General features: G+C 41.2%; 1 protein-coding gene across 11 annotated transcripts in view; it reads right to left on the bottom strand.

Moving 5' to 3' along the window:
* The window catches only part of TANC2 (tetratricopeptide repeat, ankyrin repeat and coiled-coil containing 2), a 361,357-nt gene that overhangs the window by 26,722 nt on the left and 319,123 nt on the right, over positions 1-15,512 (bottom strand). For all 11 annotated transcript variants that reach the window (XM_042916896.1, XM_042916899.1, XM_042916900.1 and 8 more), the window contains 4 exons: positions 9,182-9,304; positions 8,320-8,556; positions 3,498-3,683; positions 1,155-1,248 (listed from right to left, as the gene is read on the bottom strand). In XM_042916896.1, the coding sequence (XP_042772830.1) occupies positions 1,155-1,248; positions 3,498-3,683; positions 8,320-8,556; positions 9,182-9,304 (640 nt within the window). The remainder of the gene's footprint in view (positions 1-1,154; positions 1,249-3,497; positions 3,684-8,319; positions 8,557-9,181; positions 9,305-15,512) is intronic.

Raw genomic sequence — 15,512 nt, 5'->3', positions numbered from 1 at the left:
CTCAGTTTGTCCTCTAGCTTCCCGTAGGGGAGAGTCCTGGAGACAGCAGCTGTTTCCAGCTGCACAGTTTCCTTTAATCTGTCACGGGCTCTTAAGCTGCAGCTGCCTGGCATCTGTTCCCTTTGGCTCTTACAGAGGGAGGGATTGTTTGAGAAACAAATTCCTGAGCTCTGGACCATTCTACATGATGTTAAAGAAGCCATGAAACCTACCTATGATTTTTGCCATCAATGGAAATAAGACAATTTGATAGATAGCTCATTGTAAATTTTAAATGAATTCAAGTGCCTTCTTTATTTTTAGTAACATTCTGACTCTAACCAAAACACATACCCTTCTTGTTTAATAAAATATTCCCCCTAAATTGGCCATCTCAATATTGGTCTACCTCTGGCAAATATGATACGTATCTGCGGTGACTCTACAGCTTTCATTGCCCTGGTCTCATAAAAACACATAAAAGGTTACTAATGTTTCTCCAGATGTTCCAGTTTAGACTTGGGGGAAAGACAATAATCATTTCCTGCAAAGGCCACAAAGAAGAAACTTCTGTTTATGTGGTAAGTACCAAGCAATATAGAAATCTCTTGGCTACAGATCAGAAGGGACTGCCATGGGCTGTGCCTGAGAGGGTGGTCCCTTCATTTCGCATCCAGAGAGCAACTGTACTTGTAATGTAGCAGTGTAACCATGTCAGATACCACTCCGCCTGATAACACTTGGTTAAGCCGGAGGTATGGATACAAATTGAATCTCCCGGTTTACAACTGCAGGTGGAGCCATTTTGATGGGAGAAACATACACGTAACTACTGCAAGGATCACATAAAAGAGAGGCCACAACTATTTTCTGCTCCGGTTTGGCACACTGGAAGGAAATTTTTAGTCTTTTAAAAATATTTGGCAACAAGAACACGGTAAAGTTTTGGTTGAAAGAAGACTCCGGTGCTAATGATATAGAGAATCCAAAGGGAAAGAGGAAGAAGGCCATTGCTTGACTTTTCACTTTGGCTGAATCAATCTCCAGTACAAAAGCCATCGAGATGGAGACTACCAAAGGTATACCGGAAGAAAAATCAGGGTGTGAGATGCAGAGTGTCCCCACACAAATACAACACATTTATGAGAAAAGACAGTAATGTCCATGAGAAGTACCTGTCTCTCCCCAGAGACTGTCAAAGCTGTTGATCTGCGCTCGCTCTACTTCTTCTTCATCTTTTTCTGGAAGATCAAGCAGGTAGGAGACAATCTGAAACAAGAAGTTGTGTCAGCTCACACTTCAGGTGGGAAACTCTGCTACCAGCTCTAGCCTGTGAGGTTTGAAAGATACCTGGATGACCCAAGGGTGACAAGATCTCTTGCACACGAAAGAAATCAGAACTGACTATCCCAGCCAAGAAACCCAAAGCTTCCATGATGAGCATCTGTTTTATCGGGTACGGTTTTTTTTTTCAAAAAAAAATTGTTAATGTTTATTTATTTTTGAGAGAGAGACAGACAGAGCATGAGAGGGAAAGGGACAGAGAGAGAGAGAGAGAGAGAGAGACAGAGAATCCAAAGCAGGCTCTATGCTCTGAGTTGTCAGCACAGAGCCCAATGTGGGGCTCGAACTCATGAGTTGTGAATCATGACCTGAGCCGAAGTCAGATGCCCAACTGACTGAGCCACCCAGGTGCCCCTATCGGGTACGGTTTCTATGTTTCTCTTCAACACCACTCATTTACATAGCATGTGGCTTTTAAAACATTTTTTATTCCTCGTATTTAAGTTGAAGAAGCAAGCCCTCATTCTCTCAATAAAAATACCAATAAGTAAAGAGAAAATACTAATCAATCAATAAAAACCAGAAAGCAAATATGGAGAAGATCTAGGGCTGTATTTCATCAGAGTATAGCAGTGATGATTTTTTCCTCTCAGAAATACCAAGACAGCTGTGGGGACAGCAAAGGGAGAATGACTACTGACATGAAAGCAAAAGTGACAGCTGTTTCCAGGGATCTGTCTGTAGAGAGAGCTCACAAACCCACTGATATTAAATATTCCAGTTTTACTTAATATCCCTTCGGTGGCACATCAGGTCAGTGGGCAGGGTAGCTGTGTCACTGCAGCAGCCCGTGCCCCGTGAGCCAACAGTTACTGGCCCGTGACAGCCGAGCATTGCATTGCCAGTTTTGTAAGCCGGTTGCTGAACGAAGGTGTTTGTTTAAAGTTAGGTAACAACCAACTACATTATATTAAAAACAAAGGTTAAAAATACAAAATTTCATGACTTCTTAATTATTTAACTACATTGTGCATTGTCTGTACTCCTGATCGTGTCTGTCTGGTGGAGACAGCACACAGTGGTGGTGCTGTGTCTCTGTGCATCTCTTCACAACCCTGTGCTCAGGGCTGTCACATGGGTCACTCTACATCAGCTGCGGTGGGAGAATTTACACCTTGGAAACTGGCAGACATTTCACATCAAGAGTTGCTTTACTGCTAAAGCTCCAAGAGGTTCCAGTTTAATTAATATAATTGGTATGAGGGTAAGTAGTAGTTTAACATAGATCACATATCAGATTTAATGACAATAAAATTGGGAAAAGAGAAAATTGGAGTGTAGCTCCATTTGTAAATGATTGCTGAGATGCAACCACAGGTTGACTTAAGATATGAATTTCACAAAAATCGAGCATTTCATTAGAATTATTGTATATTTCATTATTTGTAGACTGTGTGCTATGTGTTCTTCATAGCCGTAAAATTTACACTAATTTTAAGTATGTACGTACATACACACACACACACACACACACACACACACACATACACTTCTGCTCCACTACACTACCCTCTTGGATCTTGGAGCTAGATGTTAAACATTTTCTGGCAAGTATCAATTGCATATATTTGCCACTATATTATTACTATCAGTAATAAATAAATTAGCAAAAATACAGTTTGTACAGTGTTTAACAGTTTTCAAAAGCACCTTTCGTACCAGCTTTGTAAAAAAAAGTATTTATTAGACCCATTTTCCTGACGGGAAACTAAAGTTCTAAGAGATTAGGTAAATTACCCAAGGTCCAGAGAGAATGAGTAGCAAACTGGGACTCAAACCTGGTCCTTCTGAGATTTCAAATGTTGTGCTCTTCCCTTTCCAAACTGCCTCCCCATGTGAATGCAGGTCAGTAAATAATCCTGAGGAGCCCAGTGTCACTGTCTGTTATATCAGAGTGGCAAGATGGGGAGGAATTAGACTAGCCGATTTCCAAAGTACTTTCCAACTCTCAAGTGCTATATTCATAATTCTACATATGCTGGTATTTGAGAATTCAAGTGCTTCATGGAGTTCAATTTCCTATTCCTCAAAGCAGTGACCAAAAAGCTAATTCATACTAACTAGGCTGGTAATTTTGTAATAATGCAACCCTTTTTAGCCTGTTTCCTCAGTCCTTCAATACACGGCTTGAAAAAAATCCCCCAAGTCCTCAACCTTATCACCTGTTTTCTTACCTCGGTGTAGCCCATGCTGGCTGCAGCGATGAGGGCCTGCTGGATGGCGTGGCTCTTCTTAAATACTCCTTGCTGCTGGCCGGCCATCGTCCAGTCACACTGAATCAAAAACTTGACAACCTCCAGATGACCTCGGAGTGCAGCATGGACCAAAGCGCACTGCCCATTCTTGTCCAAATGATCCACCTCGAGGGGAAGGACAGAGAAATGTGTGTGAACAAAGACTTGTGGCCGCACTTCTGATCCAGTCACACTGGCCCACTGCACACGACTACACTACCAAGAGTCATCCCTTCCCATATCCTGAACCATTCTCTAGAGAAAATCTAGAAAGTTCTCGTCTACTCAGGCTAGATCATTGCTGAGCTGTAACTCTGGTATATATCCCTCAGGGGAGAACTTCTTTTCATAAGGCCAGACTTTTGTTTTCACAGAAAAAGGGACCAAACAAACAAACAAACAAAAACCCAACCAAAACTCCCAGCTCCAGCTTTGTTTTCCTGAGATACATTCTCCTTTGTCCTCAAATAGTTCTTTTCAGACCAAGATTTGAAAGACTGTAGTTCTGCTGGCACAAAAAACTGTCTTTGAAATCATGAAAGGGAAGAAAAACATTCTGAAGCTCACATTTTTTGGTCTTCCAAAGAAGCAAAATACCTCATATCATGAATCATACTTTTGACCACCAAGCTTTGGCGGAGGCCACTTCTTCCTTCCAACGGGAGGGCGGAATCTCAAGGATCTGGCCAAAATGGCTAGCGGTACTTGGAGCTTGAGGCTAGACCATGTTCCAATAGCAGCTTTGCTAGCTGCAGTGGTGGTTACAAGTGTAGGTTGAAAGAAGAGCCTGGTTAAGATCAGTCTACCATAAGGTAGCTACAAGTTTCAACAGAAGAGTAGCCTCGTCTGGCAGGCAGGCTTCCAGGGGTAGTTAGAGCACCTGAAACGTAAGTTCTCCACCTGGTTCTCCCCAGTTTTAGTTCCACCCGGCAATCTATTCAACAAATGTTTATTGAATGCCTACCATGTGCAAAGTACCACACAGGATGAAAAGGTGAGTAAGACAGTAAATATAGATTCTGTTCTCAAAGACTTTCAACCAAGGTAGGGCAGGTGCGACCAATATAAACAAAAGCCTATCCAACAAGGAATAATAAATGTCATATGGAAAGTAAAAGTGCAATAAAACTGGAGAGAATTCCCAGCTAGAATCAGGAACAGATTCTGAAGGAAAGGTGCTATAGTCTGAATGTTTTTGTCCTCTTGAATTGTATGTTGGATTTCTCACCCCCCAGTGTAATGATATTAAATGGAGAAGTGATCAGTGTCCTAATAGAAAGGTCGCAGAGAGCTTGCTTTCCCTATTCCACTATGGGAGGACATAGTGAGAAGGTGCTGTCTATAAACCAGGAAGCTCTCACCAGATGCCGGATCTGCTGGCACCATGGTCTTGAGACTTAGTTTCGGAACTGTGAGAAATAAATGTTGTCTATTAGCCACTCAGTCTACGGTATTTTGTCATAGCAGCCCCAACAGACTAAGAAAAGGCCCATCTCAACTGGCTGAGATAGTTAATGACTAACTCTAGTTGTTGTAAGGTAAGGCACATGAAAGGGAAGTTTCAACTACAAAGTTGAGAGGGTCTTTTGGGACCAGGGTACGGATACTTCTGAATGCCAGGCTAAGTTGTCTGAATTTTAATCAGTAGGTAATGGAGAGTCATTGAGAATTTTCATGCGCATACTGTATTTTCAAAAACTAAGAGGATGAATAAAACGTGTTTTGGCTCATTGGAGAAATGATTAATTCCTGGGCTGGGGCATTACTAGTAAACAATGAGTATGGAACATCTTGTGGTGCCATAAAGCACAGAAACACTCATAAAATAATTTAGTGGAAGTTGAAAGGATACAGGAACCAACTTGAGGGAGGTCCCAAAGGCCAAATCTTGGGCAATTTGAGAAAGAAAATAAATAATAATGGTAATGGGTTACATAGGTCATAACATAACATAAATAAAGGAACCCATAGTGCTATAAATAAATAATCCAATACATACACGGGGGAGAAGGGACAACTCTTCTTTACATTAAAATTCTAATTAATAAATGTTGAAGGAATGAGGGAAACAGAAACTCGCCATTAGGCAAAAACACCATAGCAATCATTATTGCAGCAAGAATCTCTGACAGGTGGGACCCTAAAATCAGTGAGCAAAAGCATAAGAAACAAGCTATCTGCCTAGTCTCAAAGCATATCCCTAAAAGATACTTCTTAATTACAAAGGGAAACACAGTGGCTTCAGAACTGAGAAATCTGGAAGGCACAGTCCTGCCCAAGGGAGAGAGGTTAGCATCCCTGGAACAGGGGATCTGACGATGAGGAAAGATCTATCTAAAAGATCTCTCATTGGGGTGCTTGGGTGGCTCAGTCGGTTGAGTGTCTGACCTCAGCTCAGGTCATGATCTCGTAGTTTGTGAGTTCGAGCCCTGTGTTGGGCTCTGTGCTGACAGCTCAGAGCCTGGAGCTTGTTTCAGATTCTATGTCTCCCTCTCTCTGCCCCTTCCCCACTCATGCTCTGTCTCTGTCTCTCAAAAATGATTAAATGTTAAAAAAAAATTTTTTTTAAAGAGCTCTCATCTAATGCTGAGAAAAGATCAACCTACAGATGAGGAACATTCTAAAAATAATAATATTCTACAAATAACTACAAATTCTTCAGTATTTTGGTGCTGATGCCATGGGAGAGAGTTTGAGGGTGGAGAAGACCAAAGGAGAGAATCTCCGTGAACAGTGTCATTAGGAGAAGGAAGAGAGAAGAGCAACCAGACAGGCAGGAAGGGAACCAGGCCTGTGCTACAAATTCTGGGAAACGTGTCAATATTGCCAACACTATGGAGAGGTTTAAAGGGGTGAGGAATGAGAAAAGTTACTTTACTTGGTGATTGGCAGTTGTTAACAACTTTTGAGAGTAGCTTCGGTTGAATGTCAAGAGGTTAGGTGTTTTGTTCGTTGGTTGGTTTTTAAAGATTTTATTTTTAAGTAATCTCTACACTCAACATGGGGTTCAAACTCACGACCCCAAAACCAAGAGTCACATGCTCCACTGACAGAACAAGCCAGGCATCTCCTCCGCCATTTTTTTTTAAGGAATATTTTTTATTAGGCCCTGAAAGAGATGAAAAGAGACTTTCTCTCTTTTTAAAAAGGCTTTATCACTTCTAATTCTCACGGTGACCCTATTAATCCTTTTGATGGATGCATATAGTGAGACAGAGGTTAAATGACTCATCCAAGTGCTCACGGAAAGTAAGTGTAAATGTAGGCTTTGACCATGTGACGTTTGATCCCAAAGTTTTTTATTTTAGTGACTTAACTCCTCTTTCTTTCATGGAGGCCAGACTACAAGTGGTGAAGGGGCAGTGAGGAAGCAGGTAGAGACGGCTCATAGGACAGGATTGGTGGGTGTGGAAGGGAAGAGACGGAGTGGTGCTTCCAGTCAGCAGGAGGGTGGGAAGTTGCTGTCTGGGTTACAGGACACATTCATAGGTTTGTTGAGAATTCGGAAAGAGAATGAAACGAAATGTGAGAGAAGAGCAACACAGCGATAGAAAACACAGGTGGAGCCAAGTGCTCTGGAAAGGAAGGGAAGCACTTCCTCTTTTGAGGCAGCGGTGAAGCGAGCGTAGGTAAGTCTTGAGATGAAGGCACATTGAGATGAACTCAATCTCGGTAATGTAGGAGGGCAGGAGAGGTTGGGCAGGATCTTGGGGAGAATGCAAATGATTTCTGTATCTGCTCTGGGGAAAACGAGAGAGGGCTTAGAATGAGAATTGGGCCGTAGGGAAGATCCAACTGAGATCAGAATATGAGTTTGCAGCAGCAGTAACAAGGTCCAGTTGTTCTGTTTTTAGAGATGTTCATTCAAATGAGCAGGATTATAGGTGGACATTATAGGTCTGTGTCACAGTAAATATCTAAGGCTCTGGGATTTAACTGAGAGTCTCGAGTCCCAGTTCCCGAAAGTCTCAGGAGTCCCCCCCTTCTTCCCTGGTAAGAACACTGGACACCTCAGAATGAGGTCATACATATTACTTATATTTCACCGCAAAACCACTAAAATCGTCAGTTTGTTTTCAAGACAAACAAAATGCCACAAGGCTACAATTTTCCTTAGAGGTCGACATTTTTGAGACCAGCATTTTTCTTTTCACCAAAATTTTGAAAGAGAGTTTTCTTTCTTTCTTTTTTTTTTTTTTATCAGCAGCTCTTGAAATACCACGAAGCAAACACTTTTTCAGAAAGGTCTTCTGAGAATTAAAATACACCAGCAGAGACACTTCTGAGGGCATCTGAATCATGTTCTCCCCATACCACTAAGGCGCTGGTCCTCAAGGCTAGGGTCAGGGAGTCTGGCCCCTGTTCTCACCTCCGTGGCTAGTTTTCCTTCTCTACATATGAAAGGCTCAGAGTCTGTGGGCACAGTTCAGTTAGGCCCTCCCAGCGCAGGGTCTTTGCTCCTGCACTTCTCCTTCCCTCCTCACCCTGTGCCCAGTAGAAAACTCCTTGGCAGTTAGGTGGGAACTTTTTGTGGCTGCTGATAAACGCAGTTTCCTAAGTACCTCCCAGGGGTTTCAAAACTGTGTCCAGGTGTGTCCCAGTGGCAAGTGGACACACACCGGGCTCCCTGTGATTTGCTCCCTAATGTATTTGATGTGCTCTGCCTAGACTCGTGAGGTAACACAGGAGACAAGGAAGACTCGACAGCAGGGAGGGAGGCAAAGGGAGGAAAGGAAGAGGAGCAGAGTGGGGCAGCCATTACCTTGGCACGTTTCTTGCACAGCAGCACGACGATGCTCAGGTAGCCTGCTGCCGCGGCATAGCCCAGAGGAGTCAGGCCGCTTTCTGAAGACGCATCCACGTTGGCCCCAAACTCCAACAGCAGGGCCACCATTTCTGTGTAACCAAGATGAGACTGCACACACAGAATTGGAGCATTATTTAAAACCTCTGTCCGGTAATTAATGTTGGCACCTCCCAAGATCAGGAGTCGGCTGACCTGGAAAGAAGTAAACAGAAATTACACACAGGCCAAGATCAGGCCAAGATCAGTTGCAATCTTTCAGCCACCTTTAATCAAGTCCCCTGGGACCCCACAACAGCACCCAGCAGCATCTAGTAGCTGCCCTATTTTATAGTCTTCACTTGCTCCTTTCTCAATACTTTGCCTTTAGAAAGGGTGGTAAAATGTCTCCTTTACATGAGCTGCTCAGTCATGAGCGCAAATGTCACCCACACAGTAGTTGTGTTCACGCAGTCTCTGCTAAGTGAACAACAGTTCAGAAAAGCTCCTACTGACACAAAGCCTACCTGAGATCAATTTACTGCCTAGAAGCAGGAGCACCTGATCCTATAAATCAGAGCCAGCTCAGAGAAGGTAGTAGTTTAAGAGGTCTGGTCTTCAATTCACAGAAAAAAATGCAACAATTTAAAATACATCCGATTATTACTGCTTCTCCGCCTTTTGGCTAAGACCAAGTGTAAAATACATTAGATTATCAATAAAAGACTGACTGGTAGGAAATAGTCTAAGGCAAGTCAAAGATCAATTAAACAGCCACTTAAATGTCCTAATTTTACTTTTGCACAGCTAATTCTTTAATCTGTCATTTACATGCATTTACCTTTATATTTGGAGTGTAGAGATTTCGTAAAGATGCCAATGCCATGGAAAGGCCTTCTGTGCTGTAGGAGATCCAGAGACCTTGGAGGATAGAGGAGGACACGCCAACTTTTTTACTCAAACCCTGAAAAAGAAATCAAGTCAATTATTAGCCCAGCTGAAGAGGACCGTCGGTAGTGAGTTAGTGGCCTCTAGGTTTGTTGTACTAATAATTGAGAGTACAGTCTTGCCTTAACAATGTCCGTGGCCAGCAAAACCAATCTACTCATGGGGATAAAGACTAGTCCTGTGGCAACAAGCTAACTTAAATGGTCTCTATCTTAGCAGTCTCTGGCAACAAATCTACTTATTACCCCTCTTTTCTGCTATGCTGGATGTAATTCTTTCCCCACATCTTTTCTGACAAAGATAATGCAGTGTGGTCACTGATTTCCATCTCATTTTCTTCCTGGGCATTTGGGAAAAGATGTTTCCCAGCTTCCTTTACGGTTAGGTGGGCCATTTGACTGAATTCTGGCTGGTGAAGTATGGGCAGAAATAGTATGTTGCATCTAGGCTTGGCCCCAATCCCCCCCCCCCCCCCCCCCTTTCTATTGCTTCTCTTGACTGCGGGCTGGAAGATCCAGCGGAGGAGTCTGAGGCCCTAGACTATTTCAGAACTACTACATGGAGGGAGCCTGCCTAATAATCTTCCCTGAACTGCAATGTGAGAGAGAAAAAACCGTTCTCAAATCACTGAGATCCTACAGGTTTGTTACAGCAGCTAGCACCCCTCACCTTGACTAACACACCCTAAAGTGATCACATCTGTTCATCCCTACAAAAACAACATAGGTTTGATTGCCATCAGCAATAAATTTTCTCTAGTATGACTGAATAGGTCCCACGCATGTACTAATGTTTGCCCCCTTCACCTGGCTTCTCCAAAAGGAAGTCAGAATAATTTTGAAAATTTCTGGATAGTCATATATTCTCTGGCAATCATTTTACTCTTCTGCCTATATCTGGGTGAAGTGAGTTAAAGCGGGAAATCCTGAGGAAAGGAAGATACTAACAATGAAGTTTGGCACCTAATAAGTGGATCTGGGGAGGTATTGTCTTAAAAAACTTAAGCTACTTTTGCCTGCTTTGTTCCTTGAAATGCAGGTTGTTTTGCCTAGAATACCTGCATATGTCCAAAACAGCAATTCATGGCCAATCTTATTTTATTTATACTCCTGCCCCTATTCCCCAGTCCCCATGACTGAATTATTTTGAAGCAAATTCCAAACATCTTTTAAGTTACTATATAACTATTTAAGTAAATGCCTCAAAAAAGATAAGGGCTCTATTTAAATTTTTATTTGAGAGAGAAAGTGAGAGAATGCTAGAGAGTGCAAGTGGGAAAGAGGCATGGAGGGAAGGAGGGAGGCAGGGAGGGAGGGAGGGAAGGAGGGAGGGAGGGAGAGAGAGAGAGAGAGAGAGAGAGAGAGAGAGAGAGAGAGAGAGAGAGAGAATGAATATCTCAAGCAGGTTCCATGCTCAGCACAGAGCCCGATGCAGGGCTTGATCCCACAACCCTGGGGATCATGACCTGAACTGAAAGCAAGAGGGATGCTTAACCGACTGAACTACCCAGGTGCCCTGATAAAGGCTCTTTTTAAAACAAAGCTCAACATCATTATCATACCTAAAATTAACATGGACCCTATAATATCAAATATCCAGTGTTCAGATTTCCCTGACTGCCTCAAACGAAGAAATAATTTACTTTGGTCTGAATTGTGATCCATAAAAGGTCCATATGCTATAAGTGATTTTAAAACACTTTAAAAATATAAATAAAAAATTAGATATTCTTCTATTAATTTTATTTATTTATTTAATGAAATTTATTGTCAAATTGGTTTCACCCAACACCCAGTGCTCATCCCAACAGGTGCCCTCCTCAATGTCCATCACCCACTTTCCCTTCCCCCCACCCCCCATCAACCCTCAGTTTGTTCTCAGTATTTTAAGAGTCTCTTATGGTTTGCTTCCTTCCCTCTCTGTAACTTCCCCTGCCCCTCCCCTTCCCCTTGGTCTTCTGTTGAGTTTCTTAGAATCCACGTATGAGTGAAAACATACGGTATCTTTCTCTGCCTGACTTATTTCACTTAGCATAACACTCTCCAGTTCCATCCATGTTGCTACAAATGGCCAGATTTCATTCTTTCTCATTGCCAAGTAGTATTCCATTGTATACATAAACCACATCTTTATCCATTCATCAGTTGATGGACATTTAGGCTCTTTCCATAATTTGGCTATTGTTGAAAGTGCTGCTATAAACATTGGTGTACAAGTGCCCCTATGCATCAGCACTCCTGTATCCCTTGGGTAAATTCCTAGCAGTGCTATATTGCTGGGTCATAAGGTAGATCTATTTTCAATTTTTTGAGGAACCTCCACACTGTTTTCCAGAGTGGCTGCACCAGTTTGCATTCCCACCAACAGTGCAAGAGGTTTCCCATTTCTCCACATCCTCTCCAGCATCTATAGTCTCCTGATTTGTTCATTTTAGCCCCCTCTGACTGGCGTGAGGTGATATCTCAGTGTGGTTTTGATTTGTATTTCCCTGATGAGGAGTGATGTTGAGCCTCTTTTCATGTGCCTGTTGGCCATCTAGATGTCTTCTTTAGAAAAGTGTCTATTCATGTCTTCTGCCCATTTCTTCGAAACTGGATTATTTGTTTTTCGGGTGTGGAGTTTGGTGAGTTCTTTATAGATTTTGGATACTAGCCCTTTATCCGATATGTCATTTGCAAATATCTTTTCCCATTCCATTGGTTGCCTTTTAGTTTTGTTGATAGTTTCCTTTGCAGTGCAGAAGCTTTTTATCTTGATGAGGTCCCAATAGTTCATTTTTGCTTTTAATTCACTTGCCTTTGGAGATGTCTCACGTAAGAAATTGCTGCAGCTGAGGTCAGAGAGGTTTTTTCCTGCTTTCTCCTCTAGGGTTTTTATGGTTTCTTGTCTCACATACAAGTCTTTCATCCATTTTGAGTTTATCTTTGTGAATGGTGTAAGAAAGTGGTCTAGTTTCATTCTTCTGCATGTTTCTGTCCAGTTCTCCCAGCACCACTGGCTAAAGAGACTGTCTTTTTTCCACTGAATTTTCTTTCCTGCTTTGTCAAAGATTACTTGGCCATACATTTGTGGGTCCAATTCTGGAGTCACTATTCTATTCCATTGGTCTATGTGTCTGTTTTTGTGCCGATACCATGCTGTCTTGGTGATTACAGCTTTGTAGTAGAGGCTAAAGTCTGGGATTATGATGCCTCCCACTTTGGTCTTCTTCAATATTACTTTGGCTATTCAGGGCCTTTTGTGGTCCCATACAAATTTTAGGACTGCTTGTTCTAGCTTTGAGAAGAATGCTGGTGCAATTTTGATTGGGATTGCACTGAATGTGTAGATTGCTTTGGGTAGTATTGACATTTTAACAATATTTATTCTCCCAATCCATGAGCACAGAATGTTTTTCCATTTCTTTGTATCTTCCTCAATTTCCTTCATAAGCTTTCTATAGTTTTCAGCCTACAGATCTTTTACATCTTTGGTTAGGTTTATTCCTAGGTATTTTATGATTCTTGGTGCCATTGTGAATGGGATCAGTTTCTTTATTTGTCTTTCTGTTGCTTCACTATTAGTGTATAAGAATGCAACTGATTTCTGTACATTAATTTTGTATCCTGCGACTTTGCTGAATTCATGCATCAGTTCTAGCAGACTTTTGGTGGAGTCTATTGGGTTTTCCATGTATAGTATCATGTCATCTGCAAAAAGTGAAAAGCTTGACTTTATCTTTGCCAATTTTGATGCCTTTGATTTCCTTTTGTTGTCTGATTGCTGATGCTAGAACTTCCAACACTATGTTAAACAACAGCAGTGAGAGTGGACATCCCTGTCGTGTTCCTGATCTCAGGGGGAAAGCTCTCAGTTCTTCCCCATTGAGGATGATATTAGCTGTGGGCTTTTCATAAATGGCTTTTATGATGTTTAAGTATGTTCCTTCTATCCCAACTTTCTTGAGGGTTTTTATTAGGAAAGGATGCTGAATTTTGTCAAATGCTTTTTCTGCATTGGTTGACAGGATCATATGGTTCTTATCTTTTCTTTTATTAATGTGATGTATCACATTAATTGATTTGTGAATACTGAACCACCCCTGCAGCCCAGGAGTGAATCCCACTTGATCATGGTGAATAATTCTTTTTATATGTTGTTGATTTCGATTTGCTAGTATTTTGTTGAGAATTTTTGCATCCATATTCATCAGGGATATTGGCCAGTAGTTCTCTCTTTTTGCTGGGTCTCTGTCTGGTTTAGGAATCAAAGTAATGCTGGCTTCATAGAATGAGTCTGGAAGTTTTCCTTCCCTTTCTATTTTTTGGAACAGCTCGAGAAGAATAGGTACTATCTCTGCTTTAAATGTCTGGTAGAATTCCCCAGGTAAGCCATCTGGTCCTGGACTCTTATTTGTTGGGAGATTTTTGATGACTGATTCAATTTCTTCATTGGTTATGGGTCTGTTCAAATTTTCTATTTCTTCCTGTTTGATTTTTGGAAGTGTGTGGGTGCTTAGGAATTTGTCCATTTCTTCCAGGTTGTCCAGTTTGTTGGCAGGTAATTTTTCATAGTATTCCCTGATAATTGCTTGCTTTTCTGAGGGATTGGTTGTAATAATTCCATTTTCATTCATGATTTTATCTATTTGGGTCCTCTCCCTTTTCTTTTTGAGAAGCCTGGCTAGAGGTTTATCAATTTTGTTTATTTTTTCAAAAAACCAACTCTTGGTTTCATTGATCTGCTCTACTGTTTTGTTTTTTTTTTGTTTTTTTTTTGTTTTTTTTTTTTTTTAGATTCTATATTGTTTATTTCTGCTCTGATCTTTATTATTTCTCTTCTTTTGCTGGGCTTGGGGTGTCTTTGCTGTTCTGCTTTTACTTCCTTTAGGTGTACTGTTAGATTTTGTATTTGGGATTTTTCTTGTTTCTTGAGATAGGCCTGGATTGCAATGTATTTTCCTCTCAGGACTGCCTTCGCTGCATCCCAAAGGGTTTGGATTGTTGTGTTTTCATTTTCATTTGTTTCCATATATGTTTTAATTTCTTCTCTAATTGCCTGGTTGACTCATTCATTCTTTAGTAGGATGTTCTTTAACCCCCATGCTTTTGGAGGTTTTCCAGACTTTTTCCTGTGGTTGATTTCAAGTTTCATAGTATTGTGGTCTGAAAGTGTGCATGGTATGATCTCAATTCTTGTACACTTATTAAGGGCTGTTTTGTGACCCAGTATGTGATCTATCTTGGAGAATGTTCCATGTGCACTTGAGAAGAAAGTATATTCTGTTGTTTTGGGATGCAGAGTTCTAAATATATCTGTCAAGTCCATCTGATCCAATATATCATTCAGGGCCTTTGTTTCTTTATTTATTCTTTGTCTATATGTTCTATCCATTGTTGTAAGTGGAGTATTAAAGTCTCCTGCAATTACCACATTCTTACCAATAAGTTTGCTTATGTTTGTGATTAATTGTTTTATATATTCGGGGGCTTCCGAATTTGGTGCATAGACATTTATAATTGTTAGCTCTTCCTGATGGATAGATCCTGTAATTATTATATAATGCCCTTCTTCATCTCTTGTTACAACCTTTAATTTAAAGTCTAGTTTGTTTGATATAAGTATGGCTACTCCAGCTTTCTTTTGACTTCCAGTACCAAATGATAGTTCTCCATCCCCTCACTTTCAATCTGAAGGTGTCCTCAGGTCTAAAATGAGTCTCTTGTAGACAGAAAATAGATGGGTCTTTTTTTTTTTTATCCATTCTGATACCCTATGTCTTTTGGTTGGAGCATTTAGTCCATTTACATTCAGTGTTATTACTGAATGAAACGGGTTTAGAGTCATTGTGGTATCTGTAGGTTTCATGCTTGTAGTGGTGTCTCTGGTACTTTGTGGTCCTTGCAACATTTCACTCACAGAGTCTCCCCTTAGGGTCTCTTGTAGGGCTGGTTTAGTGGTGATGAATTCCTTCAGTTTTTGTTTGTTTGGGAAAACCTTCATCTCTCTTCCTATTCTGAATGACGGGCTTGCTGGGTAAAGGATTCTTGGCTGCATATATTTTTCTGTTCATCACATTGAAGGTTTCCTGCCATTCCTTTCTGTCTTGCCAAGTTTCAGTAGATAGGTCTGCGACTACCCTTATGTGTCTACCTTTGTATGTTAAGGCCCGTTTATCCCTAGCTGCTTTCAGAATTCTCTATTTATCCTTGTATCTTGCCAGTTTCACTATGATATGTCGTGCA

Source organism: Panthera leo, chromosome E1 (assembly GCF_018350215.1).
Source record: "Panthera leo isolate Ple1 chromosome E1, P.leo_Ple1_pat1.1, whole genome shotgun sequence".
Taxonomy (NCBI): domain Eukaryota; kingdom Metazoa; phylum Chordata; class Mammalia; order Carnivora; family Felidae; genus Panthera; species Panthera leo.
Note: the sequence above shows the minus strand (reverse complement) of the source record. Positions and strands in the feature narration are given on the sequence as shown.